This window comes from Podarcis vaucheri (genome assembly GCF_965113315.1).
Source record: "Podarcis vaucheri genome assembly, chromosome: 13".
Classification (NCBI taxonomy): domain Eukaryota; kingdom Metazoa; phylum Chordata; class Lepidosauria; order Squamata; family Lacertidae; genus Podarcis; species Podarcis vaucheri.
The window spans coordinates 7,528,677-7,548,274 of NC_138751.1; the positions used below are offsets into that span (position 1 = coordinate 7,528,677).

At 49.5% G+C, this 19,598-nt stretch overlaps 1 protein-coding gene across 13 annotated transcripts; it reads left to right on the forward strand.

Annotated features, from left to right (window-relative positions):
* Positions 1–1,267: 1,267 nt before the first annotated feature.
* On the forward strand, positions 1,268–17,792 carry RBM23 (RNA binding motif protein 23; the record flags this gene model as incomplete). Of its 13 annotated transcripts, none has more annotated exons than XM_082195639.1 (16): positions 1,268–1,436; positions 6,211–6,339; positions 6,453–6,533; positions 8,692–8,739; positions 8,872–8,942; positions 9,028–9,078; positions 9,599–9,778; positions 10,648–10,701; positions 11,592–11,709; positions 11,935–12,087; positions 12,492–12,629; positions 12,737–12,802; positions 12,887–13,094; positions 15,016–15,114; positions 16,144–16,228; positions 16,873–17,792. In XM_082195639.1, the coding sequence occupies exons 2-16, from the start codon at positions 6,304–6,306 to the stop codon at positions 16,874–16,876; spliced, it is 1,392 nt and encodes a 463-aa protein (XP_082051765.1). In that variant the 5' UTR covers positions 1,268–1,436; positions 6,211–6,303. The 13 variants fall into 13 exon arrangements, with proteins under 13 accessions (XP_082051765.1, XP_082051766.1, XP_082051762.1 ...); XM_082195636.1 differs by having other exon boundaries at positions 1,269–1,440; positions 15,013–15,114; XM_082195631.1 differs by having other exon boundaries at positions 1,269–1,436; positions 15,013–15,114.
* Between the last annotated feature and the right edge of the window lie 1,806 nt (positions 17,793–19,598).

Genomic DNA, 19,598 nt, shown 5'->3' on the forward strand with positions numbered 1-19,598 from the left:
AAAACCTCAAAGCAGTTTACAAAAGAATAAGACAAACTGAGGAAAAAAATCACAACCCTACTTTAAAACTTACAAAAGGTAAGATACTAAAACGGGTTAAAATTCCTTCAACTTCCTAAGCATCAGCAGGCGCCGAAAAAGAGTACAGAGGAGGCACCTGCTTGATGTCAAGTGGCAGGGAGTTCCACAGTGCCCCAACAGGTTGAGTAGGCCCTATATGTAGGGCAAGGCAACTGCATAAGTTTCTCATTCAGAAAAGCTTCAGCTCTTCCTTGCTGGGCAAGGTTGTGGACCCATAAGCGCCAAAACTAGTTGCAAAGCAGTTTAAATCCGATATGTGCTCTGACCGCAGGAGCAGCTTATATGAAGTACTGCTGTCATTATCATTTTATCTGATTTGGTGGTGTGCCCTTTGCCCCCAAAGGTATTTAAAAGGAAATGGTTCTTTTGGTTTGATGCAGGATTCACGGGGAATATAAGGGGGTGGCACTGGGGTCCCATTTTATATGTGTCTCCCCACTTTATATGGTTTAAAGGTGGAGCGAGAGGTGCCTCAGGGGAGGGAAGCCATCTTGGATCGGGCTGGGCGATGATTGGCTTCCGCCGCAGCCCGTAGGACCGCGGGAGTCGCAGCAGGCCTGTGGTTCTGTTGCCATGGCAACTGCGCGGCACAGCCCCCCCTCCATCTTTTTTCACAGGAGCTCAGCGGCTTTTGGCTTCTACCAGGAAAGAGGCCTTGCCGCCGCCACGAAGCAGCCAATCAGGGATTCGCTTCCACCACGAAAGGCGAAAAGCGATTGGGTGCCGTTTCCTAAGCTTTTCATAAAATTAAATAGCTTGAGGAGCCCCATCTCCTTCGAGGAATGACAGCCAATGATGATTGTTATGGCGAACAATATGCTTTATTTCCCCCCCGCACTTTTACCCAATCAGACTTCGTCCTCACAGTTCCTCCGTCGTTTCGGCCAATCGCCTTTAAGTATATCCCGCCTTCGGCCCACCTCCGCCTCGCAACCATTGGTTCCACTCGGGGGCGAGGGCGAAAGGAAAACCTTACCTCAAACGGTCCTGAGCCATTATCCAGTGAGCATCGAGATCACGGCTTGGAAGCCCGCCTTCGTGCCATAGCCCAACCAATCGCCGTCTTGATTGTAATGACACCCTCCCGTTCCCCCGACCCTTCTTGCTCTTTTTCCTCCTCCTCCTCCGCTCTTAGCCAATCAACAGCGCTAGAGTCCACGCGCATGCGCTTTGGGGCCTCCGCGAGGCGAAGGAGAAGGGAGGGGGGAGCTTCTGGAGGGAGAAGTGTTCGCCGCCATCTTAGCATCGCCGCTGCTGCTTGTTGCGGCCGCGTCTGAGGAGAGAGCGAAAGACTTTGGAGCTGACCCGGGCCGGAAAGAGACCTCTGGGGTCTAACGGCCAAAGGGGAGGGGGAGGTGGGTGAGTGACTTCGAGAAAGGCCTGAGGGGAGGGAGGGGGGAAGAGCCCGGAGGCGCCGAACGGGCAGAAGTGGCGGTGGTGACGTCACGGCCGCGGCGGTGACGTCAGCGGGAGGGGTTTCTAGGGCTCCCCGCCGTTCTGAAAAAGAGACGGGAGCGCGGGCCGAAGGGCCGCAGACGACGCGAGAGGCAAAAGGCGGGGCTTTGGGTGGAGGGGGCGTGGCCTGGCCTTGGGTTGCCCTCCCGCTTTCCTTCCCACCCGCCTCCCGCATTGCGGGCGGGGGCAGGTGGTGGACGAAAGGCCAGGTAGGCGGTGCAGGGTCTCCTTCCGATGGGGGGGGGAGGGGGTTTCCAGGCAGGTGACAAGATGGTGCCTCTGAGCCTAAAAGAGAGCGGGGGGAGGGGTGCTAAACATGGCGGTAGGTGTGTTTTATATATGTATGTATGCTCATCCTTATTAAATTTATATGCCGCCTTTCATCCAAGAATCGCAGGGAGGTCTGCAACATAAATGTTCAAGATGTATGTGGCTCATTTCCTACTTGCAGGCGGTGTTTGTTTTTGGAGTGGTGGTATAGCTTACTCCGTTTTTAAAGAGAGTTAGGACTCGAGGAGGGCCAATCTCCCTCGGGATAAGAAAGCTTAAGGCCACACTTTGGAGTGGGGGAGGTGTCTGTTGTGGTGTATCCATTGTACTTTGGTAAACGTGAAGAGGCCCTTTGAAGACTTTGGTGGGAAAGTGGGTTGTGCATATACATAGATATGGATGCTGTGAGGTTCTGATGTTGCAAGTACACGATTTCAGCCTATTGGGTTCCCTTTTAGACTGCAGGTCTAGTATAGACCTGTGTGTCTTCCCTAAAAAGTAAACGCTGTTGTGTTCAGGTTAGCATGCATGGTATTGCAGTCCCTGAAGCACAATAAATGCTGTTTTTCTTCTTGTGGTTTGCAGTCCCCTCCTTGCCAATCTCACCAACTCTGAAGTATGGGTAACTTTGACAGTTGAGTTGAAGGCAGAACAGGTATTAAGTGATCTGCGGGAATCTAATATTTCAAAGTTCAGTAGATTATTTGGGGTAGGCAGGGAGTTGAAGAAGAGCCAGCAGGAGTGGAGTGGTGGAGTGGAGTTCTCTAGGGATATTATTTAGGGGGAAATTTTGGAACGTTGTGAACCATTCTTGTCTGTCTCTAGATCCCGCTAGATTGAAGTTTGGAAAGCTACTGAGTTATATTAGGAAAAGTCAAAATAAGGGTTTATTTAATGCTAGGGGTAGGCAATGTGGTGCTTTCCTCATGTTGTTGGAATACAACACGCCCAATAGTCAGGGGAGATGGGAATTGTAGTACAGTATAAGAACATTTGGAAACTACCCCTGAGAATATGGTGGCTTCTGCCCATATCCTTAAATCCTCCTTTCAAGATAACGATTCTTCAAAGGCAACTTGCAAGAAGCATTCAACCACATATAAAAACAACAGCAACAACATCATCATCATCAGTGTATGAAAAGCCCTCACAATTCTTCCCATCCAGCCATTGTTGGTAGTATTGCCCTATGGGAGACTGAAGGAAGTGTAGCCAGAGTATACTCTGGGGTGGTTTTTGCCTGTCGCAAATCCTTCCCACAGAGCAGTTGGTGGTAGGTAGCCCTGTGGTGGAGAGGGAATAGTTCAGTTGGAGCAGGCTGTGAGTTGGTCTTCTGGAATACATGTGTGAGCTCCTTGACCAAAGGTTAGTAAACAAATGATGGAGTTGGAGTTGCATGTTTGTTTGTTTTGGTATTAAAGAGGACTTGTCTTGTGGCATCTCACCTATATCTGACATGGACAGAATAGAATAGGGGTGGGGAGCTTGTGGCCGTCCAGATATTGCTGGACTACAACTCACATCACCTCTCACTTGCTGGCCTTGTTGTCAGTGGCTGATGGGAGTTGGAGTCCTACCAGCTCTGGAGGCCCAAAGGCTCCCCACAACTGCCTTAGACTAGTGGGTATGTATATCAAACTGGTCATAGATTTCATGATGGAAAAATTGCACACTGTAATAAAACCTGAGCAGTAATTAAAGGCTGGAATTGGGGAGAGTAGGGAGCAAGCAGGTTCTACATAGTGAATCTTTAAATTTGAGGCTTGACAATCTTCATCGATGTTTTATCATTTTGATGCTTTAGAACAGCCTTTCTCAACCTTGGGTCCCCAGATGTTTTTGGCCTACAACTCCCATGATCCCTAGCTCACAGGACCAGTTGTCAGGGATGATGGGAGTTGTAGGCCAAAAACATCTGGGGACGCAAGGTTGAGAAGGGCTGCTTTAGGGCAAGGGTAGTCACTATTGGCGCCTTCCATCGGATGTTGGACTGCCAGCTCACATTGGGGTGTGGGGTGTTGGGAGTAGCAGGACAACAGCTTCTGAAGGGCACCACGTTGGCTGTTTCTGTTTTAGGGGATACAAAGATTTGAAAAGCCTGAGATCCAAGTGAGTTCTTTATCAGGGTGGTTTAGATCCTATGTTCTAGCCTCTCTCTGCTAGCTTTCTTTGGTGTGGTTAAATTCCTCATGATGGAAACATAATAGCTTCTACTGTACCATGAAGACTAGAACTGGGCAACTCTGGATACTCCAGAAAACATCTGCAAGTGACTGGAAGAGCAGCTCCTCTGCATCTTTTGCCTGTTAACATAAGAAGCCCATGCTTGTTGTCACAACTGAATGCAGCTGTACACCACGAGAGATCTTAACTAAGTTTGGAGACATTCCAAATTCCAAGGAAACCCCAAGCTTAGGCAGATATCTGCATGTGAATATGCATGGTCTGTTGGGGGCACTATTTAGGCTTCACCAGAATATTTAAGCTAAAAAAAAAGAAGAAAGAACACCACCACCCAACCCAGAATCTAGGCTGTGTTTGGTAGCCTGTAGGAGTTATGGAGAGTTTTCTAGGCCATGCACGGCCATTGGGAATACTTCTGAAGTCCATTTTTAGCTTCTGAGTCTTCAGTAGACTGTGTGTCCTTTAAAAGCTGTCACTGTTGTAATAAAGCTTAGGCATTTATCGAGAGAAATGAAAAAAAATAATTGTACTGTATTATCTAGTGGATACTGTCACTTGATCTTTCTGCCTGAGTAAATCACTGGAAGGTGGGAAATTTTTGCTTCTGTATCCCAGTAAATGATCAGCTACTATTCTAGAGCAAGGTTCTCTTTTTCTATGGAAGAGTTAAAGTCCAAAAAACTCCAGGGCAAAGGTGGGGAGAATTAAACAGCAGTGACAAAACTAATTGTTTGAACGAAACAACAAGGACTAGAAACTTTGAATCAACTTAAAATTTAAAACAATGTTGTGATAGTCTTTTCACTGTTGGAAAGCTACATGAAGGTTCTTTCCTACATGTATACTTAGGAATTTCAGAGGAAGCCCCTCATAAATTCTTGCATGTTTACAGACTATGACTCACTATTCATGAGGTATTTGACAATACACAAACTACATGCATTCTATGCATCCCAAAGTTGCAGGTTTTTCTTAGCCTTAGGGTTACTGTTGGTTGTGTGAATCTACTGTGGGGCACTCTTAGGGCAGTGGATCCTGCAACAGACAGAGCCAGATATGCTTTCCTCCTGTCAACAGAAGTTTGCAACAACCCAATCTACTTTGCTAACAGTGAAAGCAGCAAAGAGGAAGGGAACAGACTAGAGTTTCTGATCAAGCTGACTGGCTGTAGGAGGGGATAAGAGATGCCTACTTCTGGTTCTTCTACTTCTAGTGTGGATTAGTGCCCCAGTGCTCAGATCCTTACAGTATACGTACAAAAGTGTGCAAGGTTTCTGCATAGTAGCTTCCTAGCTCAGGGAGCTAGAGTAAACTTAGAAGAATATGAGAGTTTAAAAGGTTTGAAGAACAATGTGTTTTGGCAGTGTGGTGTGTGCCTAAAATTCAGTACTGCTACAATGGTATGACAAGAATCTCACCATTTTCATGTAAAATCTGATACTGCCTGTGAAGACTTCATGGCTATAGAGAAAACAACATCTCTCCTATTTGCTAAAGACATAACTGCTCCATCCTATGCAAAATCCCGTAGAAATAAGTGCAAGGCAGTTCAGAGTGAAGATATTTGGGATTATGAGGTGTTAGTACACATCTCTGGTTTTCTAGAGTGAAAGTACGGGTTCTCATTTACAAAGGTTGCCAATACACAGTCCCTTTATGTCCTATCTCTGCTCCCCCGCTAAAAAAGTTATCGGTTTCTGTGCCCAAACTTTGATTTTATTAAATTACGTCACAGAAAAATTATTTCCCCACATCAACTCCTGCCCACCTCATTCTAAAGCAAAAATGTTGCAACCAGTATTTTGCAGGTGTATCTGACAGGCACTCCTTTACCCAGACGGAGAAGTGGGGTGTTTTTATTTTTTACTCTCCTGGGGGATGTTTTGCAGTGTGAGGTCTGTAGAAGGAGTGTGGAGTGCAAGTTCCCATATGAAGGAATTTACTGGGTGGATTGAGATCATTCTAGATTAGAAAATGAGGCAGGGACAGGTTGCTAGAGGAGAGGGATTGTTTGCATGGGGAGTGGGCAGGCAACCTGAGATGCACTTTCACGTTTGTCTTGGCATTCCAGAATCCCAGAGGTCACATGGTGGGCTCCAGTTGGTTTTACAGATCCGTAGATTCTAGAACTCTAGCGTATCCAGGCAACATGCACGGTCCTCCCTGCCCACCCCTGCGTAGCCCACTTCTCAATTTCACTCATGCCTCCATCTTCTCCAGGCTGTGATCGAATTCTTTGCCTGCTAGAAGCCCTTCTCCACTAGCAGCTCCTGTGTCTCGGGGTGGTGGGGAGCCCACCCGTTTGGGCCAGCCATGGATCCGGCGTTCCCCAATCCATCCCAGGACCCAGTGAGTACCCACCCTCACCCCCTTCTCTTGTTCTTCGGGAAGGTAGTGTTGTGGGGTTCCTTTGCAGGGAACTCTGTGTTTAACCCTTCTGCTCTCTCTCTTCCTACTTGCAGAGCCAAGAGGACGGCATGGCCTCGGATGACTTTGATATCGTGATAGAGGCCATGTTGGAGGCCCCGTACAAGAAAGAGGAGGTAAGGAGTGAGTTCTTGAAAGCAGCAGCAGCAGCATGCCTAACCTGTGAAAAAAGGGGGTTCTTAGCCATGCTACCAAGATTGCAGTGTGGTGCCTAATACAGTCCCTTGTGTAGCTCCCTTCCCTGAGGGCCTCAACTTTGTTGTTTTTTTTTTATTAAAAAAGTAACGATTCTAGCTTACGTAGCTGTATTTTATTGTTTCCATTGTTAATGTAAGGCCACCCAAGAAACTGGTTATTGGCTTGCATATACATGGAGGCCGCTAAAGATGTGAAATCATGTTAATTCAGAGACAAGCTTATTGGATCAGGAGTTGCCAGTTGCTTGCCACAATTCAGTCACCATACTGCCTGGGGTCTAGAAAATAAAATAAAAACGTTCCTTCTCTTTTATAAGAGTCAGACCACTTGTCCTCTCCATCCCTGCCAAAGAGCACCCAAACTTTGCAGCAGAATAACAGATTCCAAAGAAAGCTATGTGCATTTGTGTGACATCCTGTTTCCCCCCTGGCCTTTATTTGTTTAAGGTAGTTCTGGAATGCACTTCTTTAGAAGCAGCTCCCGTTAGAAATCAGTGGGTGCGAATCTGGCCACGATTTTGGACGTGGTGACGTTTATCTCTTCCTAAGCATTGGTTGCATGTGGCACTTTGCCCCACCTGCTGCTGTGACCAGAACAACAGCACCCCATGCAGAGCCTTGGCTCATGCAGTTATTAGCTCGAAAACAACAAATTCTGTGTTAATTAAATCAAGGAATTTTGTTGTTGATGATTCCGACTGCAGGTCCCCGGTCCCGGTCCCCCCCTGGAAACTGAATGCTTGCCAGGTAAATGTTCCTGGAGTGGGTTTTGGCAATAGGAGAGAACTCAGCTAAGTGTCACTGGTATTTTGGGTAGGCTAAACAGTGGGTGAAACGTTGTTGTTTTCATTACAGTAGAAGTTGGGGTTCTCAGGGAAGCAAATCCTGCACCAGTTTCAAAGTGGGTGTAAGGCAAGCAGATTAGACCCTCCTTTAAGCAGAGTGAAACCCCCTTGAAAGTTGAGTTGCTGAATATCAACTACTTATGACAATTCTGCGTTGAACAGTACCGTATTTTTCGCCCCATAGGACGCACCAAGTTTTTTTTGGGGGGGGAAATAAAGAAAAAAAATTATTCCCCCCCCCCCCAGGCGCTTGTGGGGCCGGCAGCGGGGAGAAGCGCTCTTCTCCCCGCCACCCGCCTTCAGACCAGGTCCGGGGACAGCGGGAAGACGCGACGCGCCTCCCAGCTGTCCCTGGAGCTTGCGGGGCAGGCAGCGGGGAGAAGCACACGTCTCCCCGCCGTCAGCCTCCAAACCACATCGGGAGACAGCAGGATGGCGGCGTTCCACCTCCCTGCTGTCCCCCAACCTTGTGGGGCTGGCACTGGGGCTCTCCTGAAGCCTGCATTCGCCCCATAGGACGCACACACATTTCCCCATCATTTTTGGAGGGGGAAAAGTGCGTCCTATAGGGCGAAAAATACGGTATATATATATATTTTTAAAGGAAACAATTCCTGGTAGTAGAATGATGGTCGGGGGAATTTTGGTACATGCCAGATATGAAAAGCTAATAATTCTAACTTTCCTAAAGAAAACCCTTTGGTTTTCAAACTTCAAAAGTGGCTTATCTCCCTCCAAAGAGCCCTGGAAGTCCCCCTCCCAGCATTTGGTGGTCTGGTGGGGGACAGGCCTATACTGGGGTGCATGTGTGTGTTTTGCTCTTATGTCCCAGTCTGCTGAGGCAGCTTAAGTACTCAGTTGTTCTTGTAGCTGTGCTCCTAATTTTTAGGAAAGACAAAACATTAAAAGCGTAGTATCTTAAAGCAGCTGCACCCTCCAAGGAACGGGGGGGGGGTGTGCGGCTGCTTTAATTGTAAGTGTTGGGGTTCTGGGACCCTCCTCCCATGCCTCGTATAATTAATGAGCTCGGACATACTGCCAGTGATTCTCCCAGGTCCCTCAGATGTGCTGCTCTGTGCTAGACATATGGAAAGAAACGTGTTTTGGGTTGTTGTTTTCTTGGTTTGAGTGGGGTGAGAAATGGTGGTGTGTGCGTGTGTGTATGCCCCCCTCTCCCTGTGTGTCTCAGTGACCCTTCCCTGCTGGGCCCATCCCTCCTGTGTTTGCTCCAGGCCCAGCCAGGACCCTCAAAGCCACCAGCTGATCCCCCCACAGCACAGGTAATGTATGAAAGCGGTCGGGAGCAGCTGGGGGGTGTGTGGACAGAGTGGGGCTGGGCTTCAAGGCATGCGAGGGAGGAGCAGGGGCTGCATATTACCCCCCTCTCTTCTGTCTTCCGACCCTTTTCCCAGCCGCCTCAGGAGGAGCAAGCAAAGGACGCCAAGAAAGAAAGCGCCCCCAGCAGCAGCGGGGAAAGCAGCAGGTGAGTTGGTCTGCTTCCTCCGGCGTTTCCTTCTCCCCTCCCTCTTTCCTGCGCATCTCTCAACTTCCTTCCTTCCCGATTGCAGCAAAAAGAAGAGGAGCAAGAGTCGTAGCAGGAGCCGTGACCACAGACATAGGTAGGTAGGGATGGGCTCCAACGAGCGCAGAGAGAGGATGGAGCAGTGAGCAAGGAGCTGTGTGGGTTGCTAGTCTAGGACCCCCACCTGCCATGGTTGGCAAACATGTAGTTGTCAGGAGCTTATTATCCAGGGAGAGCAAGAGGGGGAGCACTTCCCCTTGCATGCTGCAGAGAGATTGGAGGATTTTGGCCAGGATGGTTGGATTTTAGCTGCATGCATGCATTTCAGCCAGTATCTTTGGGCAGATCCATGCCATACATTTAAAGTGCATTCTGCAAACTTTCCCTGCAGACTTCCCGGGGGAAGGGTCCTGGCAGTTGTAGCGCTGTGGGGGGCGACTGCAGTTCCCAGGATTCTGAATGTACTTTAAATGTGTCGTGCACCGTGGGGTGAAAGGAGGGCCTGGTATCACCCAGCACGCTTAGTTCCCTGTCCTGCGGTAGGAGGCGCAACGAGGGCAGTTTGGGGCAGGCTGCCGTGCTTCATAATCCTTTCTCGTTCTTCACACCTCTTCTAGCCGCAGTCGGGACCGAGACCGCCACCGCAGGCGCAGCCGCAGCAGAGATCGCCGTAGCCGCCACCGGAGCAGAAGCCGCCACCGGAGCCGCAGCCGGGACCGCAGGCGGGGCAGCCGGTCTCGCAGCAGAGAGCGCCGGCGGGACGAGAGAGTGCGCTACCGGAGCCCCCCACCCCCTGGGTAAGGGACACTGCCACAGACCTGTCACAAAAGCCCCGGGTGATCAAATATTTAATGCAAAGAGAGGAAATAATTCGTCTTAGCTGTGTCAGCAACAGGGATGGCTCGAGAGGCTGAGTTAATGCCCATGTCATAGCAGTGGACCATGTCCCTCTGAGCTTCTCCCTCAGTCTCCTTTCCATGTCTCTCAAATCCTCTGCTCTGCCATAGCAGCGTCTCCATGACATGGCTTGAAGCTTTCCCCACCCACTGCATATCCCAGAAACAACCCTCCCCCCCCCCAATTTCATTTAATGCACAAGTCTCTCTTTTTAAAACTGAATTTCAGATTGAACGCTCAACATAGCTGACAATACGCAAACAAAGCAAATGTATTGTACGATACAAATGATATGTACAATAATCAATGTACATAACAACCTTTGGCCTTCCAGGTGTTTGCTTAACCACAACCTGGATGATCCTTGACCCTCTGTTGTTATTGCTGGGGCTGAGGAGGGTTGTAGTTGAGCAGCATCCGGACGGCCAAAGGTTCCCCACACTGGCTAGACAATCTGTATATAAACAGTATAGGATTCTTGCTTCCTATCTGAACCCTGCCCTGGAAGGTGTTTCAGGTGAAAGAGCTAAGAAGGAAGCAACAGTATTGGGGAGTGGGTAATATATGGCAGCACATAGTAGCAGTGGTACTGAGCCTCTCCCTTGATAGGCAGGCTGTCACTTGCCTTGGGATGTTTTCTCTTGGCTTTGATCTCAAGCAAATGAGAAAGGACTTGGCAGTTTGTGTATTTTGACAGTGGTTGCTCTGTTTATGCTCTCGTGGTTGAACTAGACCATCTTGCATTGTGTCCCATTCCCTTTCCTTGCAGGCGTCGGTTTGGGCACAGCAAGAGTCCCTTGTACAGAGAGAAAAGCCCCCTCCGGTGAGTGTTTGCGACTGGGGAGGGCTGGGTGCTGCTTCTTGGGCCAGAATAATAATAATGATAATAATATATATTTTTTTATATGCCGCCAATCTGAATGGGTTGCCCCAGCCACTCTGGGCACCTTACAGCAAAATATAAAAACACAACAAAACATCAGATGTTAAAAACTTCCCTATACAGATGTCTTCTGAAAGTAAAAAAGTTGTTTATCTGTTTGACATCTGATGGGAGGGTATTCCACAGGGTGGGCGCCACTACCGAGAGGGCGCTCTGCCTTGTTCCCTGTAACTTCACTTCCGCTAGAAGGCCCTCCGTGCTGGATCTCAGTGTTCAGGCTGAACAATGGGATAGAGACGTTCCTTTAGGTATACAGGGCTGAGGCCATTTAGGGCTTTGAAGGTCAGCACCAACACTTTGAATTGGGCTTGGAAATGTACTGAGAGCCAATGTAGATCCTCTAGGGCTGGTGTTATATGGTCCCGGCGGCTGCTTGCAGTGACCAGTCTAGCTGCTACATTCTGGATTAGTTGTAGTTTCCGAGTCACCTTCGAAGGTAGCCCCATGTAGAGTGCAATTGCAGTAGTCAACTAGACCATGCACCATTCTGGCAAAAAAGGGCACAGGCAGGTAGGGTCTCAGCCAGTGTACCAGATGGAGCTAATAGACAGTTGCCTTGCATGCAGAATTAACCTGCACCTCCGTGGACAACTGTGAGTCCAAAATGGCCCCCAGGCTGTGCCCCTGGTCCTTCAGGGGCACAGTTACCCCGTTCAGGACCAGGGAGTCCCCCACAGCTGCCCACGCCTTGTCCCCCAAACCCAAGAAGGCTTGTTGAGTCCCTCCTCCCAGGTTTGAACCTCCTTGGCAACTTCTGTTTTCTCCCACAGGGAGCCCTTGGGCAGCTTGAGCCCAGAGGAGCGTGATGCCCGCACTGTCTTCTGCATGCAGCTGGCTGCCCGCATTCGCCCACGTGACCTTGAGGACTTTTTCTCTGCTGTCGGCAAGGTTGGCCATTTCCCCTCCCTCCCTCCATTGGGCTTTGACATCTGCTTATTTCTCTCCCTCCCCCCCCTTCAAGTGCAGACTTGAAACCCACAGTTCCCTCTGTGTTCTGCATGGTACGCAGTGATCTCAGCCAGAAACGCCTTTTTAGTTGTCCTCAGCTGCACTTCTATGGGCTTCCTGCAGCCGTTCAGTCTCTCACTTGCCTCCCCTTGTACCTCCGAGCAGGTGCGCGATGTGCGGATCATCTCCGACCGAAACTCCCGCCGCTCCAAGGGCATCGCCTACGTGGAGTTCTGTGAGATCCAGTCGGTACCGTTGGCCATTGGGCTGACAGGGCAGCGCCTCCTCGGGGTGCCCATCATTGTCCAGGCCTCCCAGGTGCGAGATGCATTTGAGGTGGGGGGGGGCGGGCGGGTAAAGAAACTTTGTATGCATGGCCTGAGAAAGAGAAGGAGGGGTGTGGATTGGGGTAGGTGTGTGTGACCCAGTGAACAAGTTAATGGCAGGAAATGGAGCTAGAGATGATGCAGAGAGGTGAAGCAAAGGGGCGTTCGGAGGAACTGGAAGGCTTGGGTTTTTAAGGAAAGGGCTGGAAGTTCTTAAAGCCCAAGCCCAGAGTTAGTAAGATACTCCTTTGGGCATGTTTGTCCAAAGGCCAGGGGATGAGGACCTTCTTACACTTGTGTAAGACTCATATCCGGCTCTCAATGTTTTGACGCTGTTACTGTTTTTAATATTGCTTGCGGCTGTTTCTAATCCTCCCTGGTTTTCCCTGTCCTTAGGCAGAGAAGAACCGGCTGGCAGCCATGGCTAACAACCTTCAGAAAGGCAGTGGGGGGCCCATGCGGCTCTACGTTGGCTCCCTTCACTGCAACATCACCAAAGAGATGCTGCGTGGGATCTTTGAGCCCTTTGGCAAGGTAGGAGGCCGTAACTGGGGTGAGGTGGGAGGGCTGGAGGAGCGAGTGGGCGGAGCATGTGGGGGCTCACGGAGTTCTGATTTGTGACTTTTTCGTCCTGCATGCAGATTGACAGCATTGTGCTGATGCGTGACCAGGATACCGGGCAGTCCAAGGGCTATGGCTTCATCACGGTCTGTATCTCTTCTCACCTGGCTTTGAAGGTGGGTGGGGAGCCTCAGATACTTCCCTTTTAAAGCACTTTCTTCCCCTGTCAGTTTGCAGAGGCTGAGTGTGCCCGGCGTGCCCTGGAGCAGCTGAATGGTTTTGAGCTGGCCGGCCGACCCATGCGGGTGGGGCAGGTGACTGAGCGGCTGGACGGCACCACCGACATCACCTTCCCAGATGGTGATGAGCCCGAGCGGTCGGCCCTTAATCTCAGCACCACTGGCTCCCAGCTCCAGCTCATGGCCAAACTGGCAGAAGGTGAGTTTCCTGGTAGGAACTGAGCAACGAGGAAACTGGGAGAGATTTCTTCACATGAATCATGGAAACAAACTGATTTGTTTATTAAGAAGTGATATGCCATGCAGGGAGCAGTAAAAGCAATATTAAAACAGGCTGGAGACAAGAAGACAGATGTCTGGAGAGCAGCAGTCTTTAAAAGCTTGGTACTACAATTGAGCGTGTTGATTTGATGGGAAGGAAATTTTACAGAAGGGAACGGGTATCACCAGGAAGGCACCTACTTCTAGTAGACGTCTGCTAGCTTGCCACTAGGGGTGTACCTTGCAAATAGGACTTCATCTCTAGATCTCTGTTTTTGAGGGATTGTACAGTAGTAGAAAACGGTCCTTCAGATATCCCCTTCCCAGGCCATTTTGGTCTTAAAACCTTTGAACTCTCTTTAACTGGGAACACACCAAAATCAAGTAGTTGGCAATACTCAGGACCGCAGTACCTCAAGGACTACCTCTCCATATATGAACCCGGACCCCGCAATCACCATCTGAGGCCCTTTGTGTGCCTCTTCCACAAGAGGTCCAGAAGGTGCCAACACACAAATGGGCCTTTTCTGCAGTGGCTCCCCACTTACAGAATGCTCTCCCCAGGGAGGCTCACCTGGCAGCTTCATTGGATATCTTTAGATGCCAGATGAAAAGGTTCCTTTTCTATTGGCCTTTGTCAAATTTAATTGTGCGGGTGGGTGGTGTATTTTTTTTGTTTGGTGTTATATATTTTTGTGTTTTTTTATTGTGAACTGCCCTCTGATCTTCGAATGAAGGGTGGTATAGAAAACAATAATAATAGTACTTGTATTATGACCAACTGAAATGTCACAAAACATTGAGCAACCTTCCAAGTTCTCCAGAACTCTTAATGAAACCGGAGGTTATGCACACCCAGGGTGAGGGTGGAGGGATGAGGAAATCACAATACTCCAGCCTCTCTTCTATACTTTCGTTATTAACAGTTATGGTAGTGGGCAAGGTGAAGAAGAAGTAGATTGCCCCCTAGTTCAGGTATAGAGAACTTCAGCCCCACCCACACCTGTTGGCTAATTACACCTTTTCTTGCATTGGTTCTATTAGAGGGGATGGAATAAATCTGTATCCCTTCCTCTGTCTCTGTCAGCACATAACAGCTCCTTCTAAATTAGAACCCTTTGATGTACTTCATCTTCTGTTCTCATGGAGAAAAGAGTTAGTGTGGCAGAAGCAGGAACACTGTGCCTCCCTTTGGCTGCAGAGTAGGGTCTGCTTCCCTTTTTTCCCAGGCCCCTCTGTTCAACATGACAGGAGTCTTGCTTTTTACAGAGGTCAATGCTCTCTGCTATGATCTTCAGATAGCCTGCCTCATAAAATTGCGAGGATAAATTATTAGAGGGTGCTGTCCTCTCTGGGCCTTCATGATATGCTGGGAAGGAAATCAGAATAATATGATGGGGAGAGGAGACACTAAGAGGACAGTTGCGGTTCCTGCAGAATTGTCCAAAAGATTACAGTTGACCGTTTTGTGGGAAAGAGAGCAAAAAAAAGTGCATTGGATTCATCACAACAGCTTTCACTATTTTTGAGCATTTAGTCATACTAAAAGAGAGGTCCCCTTGGAATTCTTCAGTTGCTTCGGAGAGTTTTTGTGGCCATCTGCAGTTGAGGGGTGGAGATTTGTGGGGAGCTTCTGTGCACCGAAAAGTGCGTATCACTAACCTCAGACTGGGATTTGGGGGAGGGCAGGGGAAACTTTTGAAAGGGTCCTCATTCACGTCCCAATATACTTGTGGCTCAGGCAGCAGCCTAGGGCAAAGAGTTGTTAAATCACTTAACGCCTTCTGCTAAGGAAATGCTTGTTGGATGAAAATGTGTCTGGCTGAGTCTCCCCTTTGGGGCTTCTCCCCTTTCAGCAGGTTCCGGGATCCCCTTGTCAACTACAGCTGCGGCTCAGGCGGCCCTGCAGCTCAACGGAGCGATACCCCTGGGAGCACTGAACCCAGCTGCCCTGACAGGTAAAGTGGGGAATGTGTGCGATCCATTGGATGGGCTTGTTTGGGGGTGGGGGAGGTGACCCTGATGAGAACCTTGAGAGACATGAGGTCCAGCCACAATCTTTAATAAAGCATCTTTAGCAAGGAGACAGACCCCTGACTTGTTGTACACTCTTGGGAATTGTGTCTGGAGATACCTCTTTATACTGAGCAAGTCATTGGCCCCATTTGTCTGCTCTGACTGGCAGCGTTCTCCACGGTCTTGGGGATAGGTCCTTTCTACCTCTGCTACATGAGCTTCTCTAAACTGGAGATGCTGCAGATTACAGAAATACGGGTCACTGCGTTCAAGGCATGCATTCTGCTATTCTCCAGTGGATTAAGTTTTCCTAACTTGGTGCTCTTCAGATATTGTTGAACCATAAACTCCCATCACCGCCTAATATTGACGATGCTGTCTGGGGCTGATGGGAATTTGTAGTCCAATCTCTTGAGGGCACCCAGTAAGGGAAGGCTAAAAGGTAAAGGGACCCCTGACCATTAGGTCCAGTCGTGGCCGACTCTGGGGTTGCGGTGCTCATCTCGCTTTATTGGCCGAGGGAGCTGGTGTACAGCTTCCGGGTCATGTGGCCAGCATGACTAAGCCGCTTCTGGCGAACCAGAGCAGCACATGGAAACACCATTTACCTTCCTGCTGGAGTGGTACCTATTTATCTACTTGCACTTTGATGTGCTTTCGAACTGCTAGGTGGGCAGGAGCAGGGACCAAGCAATGGGAGCTCACCCCGTTGCGGGGATTCGAACTGCCGACCTTCAGATCAGCAAGTCCTAGGCTCTGTGGTTTAACCCACAGCGCCACCCAGATCCAAGGGAAGGCTACCCTGGCCTTAATCCAACCAGATGTTTGCCCAGCCTGCTTACATAGGTCTCAGCTAAGAAGCTTGAGTAGCTCCCTAAGGCATGAACCTGTTTTACCACTGTCTTGTTTGGGAATTGCTTCCTAAAAAAAAAAATCTCTTATTGTTTTCCTCTGTCCTTCTCCACTTCTAGCTCTCAGCCCAGCACTGAACCTGGCTTCACAGACATTGGCTTCCCAGTGCTTCCAGCTTTCGGGCCTCTTCACTCCCCAGACAATGTGAGTGGCTGAATCACAGAGACGGGTGGGGTGGGGGGCAAGGGTCGTGTACTATGTGCTGGGAAATACAATGGTGCCAGTTTAATTTCCCTCAGCTAGATTGGGCTGATACTCTCTTAAATTGGTGTGTGGAAATGGAGTTGTCCTGGCCTAGTGTTCTCCCGCATTCCCAAAATGCACTGCCAGGCAGCTCCCTTCCTCCCTTATCCCTGAGTCCCCCTCACTTCTAAACTTGCTACTCACAGATGCCAGGATGCCCACCAGTGTCTTGACAGTTCTCCTCAGGATATACTTAGTTTTCACATCAAACAACTTCTGTGTGATTTTTCTGAGCTGCAATATTTTGGCATGAAACCTATGTGGCAAAGTGAGGTGGAAAAAGAGAGGTGGTTTGCCAGAAATGGTTTTCCAGCCTTTTCTTTTTTCTTTTTCTTTTCTTTTTTGTCTGCAACCTTGTGGCTCAGAAAATTCTACTTTTAGAAACCGACACACAAAGGCCTCAGCTGCCCTCAGTATTTTATGTTGGTTATCATGTGCGTGCATGAAATCTGTGCAACTGGATGCTGGACGGAGAGGGATTATACTGTACCTTCCTAATCCTTGTACGTGTCTCTCTCTCTCTCTCTCTCTCGTTCTCTCCCCAGGTAACTCAACCCGGTTCCCCCCCTGCCCTCCCTCTCCCACGGAGCCAGGAGGGGAATGATCATCTCCACATCATCACCACATCACCGCCCTCATTGAATGCAAGGCAGAGCGGGATGGACTCTGAAGGAACACCCCCTCCTCCTCGGGGCCCCTTCTCAATGCGAACTGATTTTAATCCGACTCCCTTCCCACCGGGAGCCTGGGGGTGGGAGGGGGTTGGTGTTCTTCCCCTTGATTCTGGAATCATAATCGGATGTGGGGGGGTGGGGGGCTGCGTTAAATCCCCCGCATGGGACCCTCAGGAGGACCAGGGACCCGTTTCCCCCACAGACGTGGGCTCTCAGCATCTCTTCTTCTTTTTTGCCGCCTCCTGGCAGAGGCCCTGCGGGGCTTGCAGCGCCAGGGTGTACATTTGCCATTCCTCTTTCCCACCCTCTGCTCTCCAGTGGTGTGTTGTGGGTATTTGCTGGACGGCTTCATGAATTGAGCTCATTGCAGATGGGTGTGTGCGTGTGTCTTGTACATAGCAGAGAGGGAGGAAATGGGGAGAGTCGAGAACCAGCATTTGGGTGGGAGGCCTGGCCCCGAGGGGATATCCCCCCCCTCCTTCCCAAGCAGTGTTTTGTAATCCCCTCTCAATCTCTCTGAGGTTGCCTATAGTGTGGGGATGTCGTCCCGTTCCTCCCTTTCCTTTCCCTCACCCCTCCTTTTACTTGGGTCTGTATCCTCTTCTTGGTGTTCCCATTTTCTGCCGCACCTTCCCTCAAACGAATCCCTTGGATCACATCTTTCCCCTTCCCCCTCCATCCCCAAATTTGAAGGTGTATTTTGGTTTTCTTTTTATCTGTCTCTTTTAATTTTTTTTTCTCTTTTTTCTCTTTTTTGCTTATAAATGAATAATAAAAAGTCACCAAATGTAGCTAGGTGTGTTTTTCATTTTGTGGCAGTGAAAGGGCAGCAAGATGTGAGGTTGCTTCTACTCCTTGATTTGAGGGGCAGAGGGGATGCACATCTGCAGGTTGAGGCTGAAATATGGGGCTGAAAGTGTTATTGGGAGGGTCTGTCAGGTTAAGACTATCTGTTGGAGAGACAGGGAGGCTGCTGTGGTTCTTAGTCTAGATAAATATTTCCAAACCGTCTGGGGCAGATGCACACTTCAGTCATGTACACCAAATTAAGTCAGAACTGAAAACATCCTCAGAACTACCCAGGAGTGATTGATGGGTCCGCTCACGCCTCATGCCAGACAATTGGCAAAATTGCCACCCCTGGCAGAGTCGATGAGTAGAAGGCCCTAAGGCCAGAGGCCCTGGACTAGGGGTGGGCAGACTTTCAGGCTTGCTGGATCAACTTTTGTTTCCTCAAAATGAGAGCCAGGTCTGAAAGCTATACAGTTAGAATTAAAGAGTAAGAAGCCTTGAAATTGGTTCTCCGCGCCAGAATTTGCGCACACAAAAAGTCCAGAGTTTGTCAGCTTGTTTCAGCAGCCTGCTGTAGGCAGAAGAAGTCACATTTTTGTTGCTCTTGTCAAATAACTGGGAGTCTGAAACCTTGTTGGTCCCGACAGCAGATCTTGAGATCTACCATTAGATCTTGATCTGCTTTCCTTCTGTTGACTTGCCAGGAGCCTTTGGTTTTTAACTTGTTTATGGCACATCACCAGTCTTCCCATGGCTCCCTGTTCAGGAATGACTGATTTGAGAAAGAGAGGGACTGTTTTCCACCGACGCTCTGGGCAGGATGCCTTGCCTGAACGGTGCAAGTCAACATCCGCGGTTAGGCTGCCTGGGTGTCCCTGGGCCAAATTCAGCCCACTCGCCATCGCTCATCCCTACACACCCTCCTTGTGACTCAAAGGGGTCTTTTGATCCTGGTTGGCCCACCTAAACTTGCCTCCTGGTGGGAAACAGCTAAGAGCCATGGGCTACCCCACCCCACAGGATTTCCTGCAGATTTTATTCCCGGGGGGTGATCCTCTTGCCCGGCAGAGAGTGTGGTTAGCGTACAGAAAATGGCTGTTCACAGCGCACATTGCTCTGAGCTGCCACCTTGTCTTATTTTCTGATTCTCTCCTCTTGTTCTCTTCACCGTGTTTAGAGAGTTGTGAAATACAAGGCATATGTTGGTAATTGGGTCAAACGTTCACTGCTTGGGTGAGTGCAGATGTACATGCATTGATGCGCTTCGGGGGTGTTTTTTTGCTCCTGGTCTTGCACGAAGATGGCCAGAGCCTGTTCACGGCGCCACATTAAGTTGCTCAGCTGTGGCTGTTGTTTGTCGCTTGAAAGCCACAGGATTCAGCTGGTGTGGGAGCAGAGGAGCAACCCTCCAGCTCCCTTCTCCATCCTTGTGACAGAAATGTGTGACTTGTAGGGTGTGAGATTATTATTCCCCCCCACCCCCATGCTGGTTTTGCTCATGGATATCTTGGCAGATCTTTTTTTTTTTTTCTTCCTTTGGAGATGGAGGCTGGGCACACACCCCAGGAGTAAATTATGTGACCCATTCTTCTGCTACCTCCTGCTCACGACTTCTCGGTTGCCTGCTCCTGGCTCCCAGGTGCTGCTTCGCTCTGAGCTGCAGATGGCTCCAAATGTACTGCAAAATCTGTCGGCAAATTCAGCATCCCCCCCCAGCCTCCCGCAACCTCTAGCTTTGCACCTGCATGGCCTCCCCTAGGGACACGGAGAGTGATGATCCATAAATAACTCTAACCTCTTTCTCC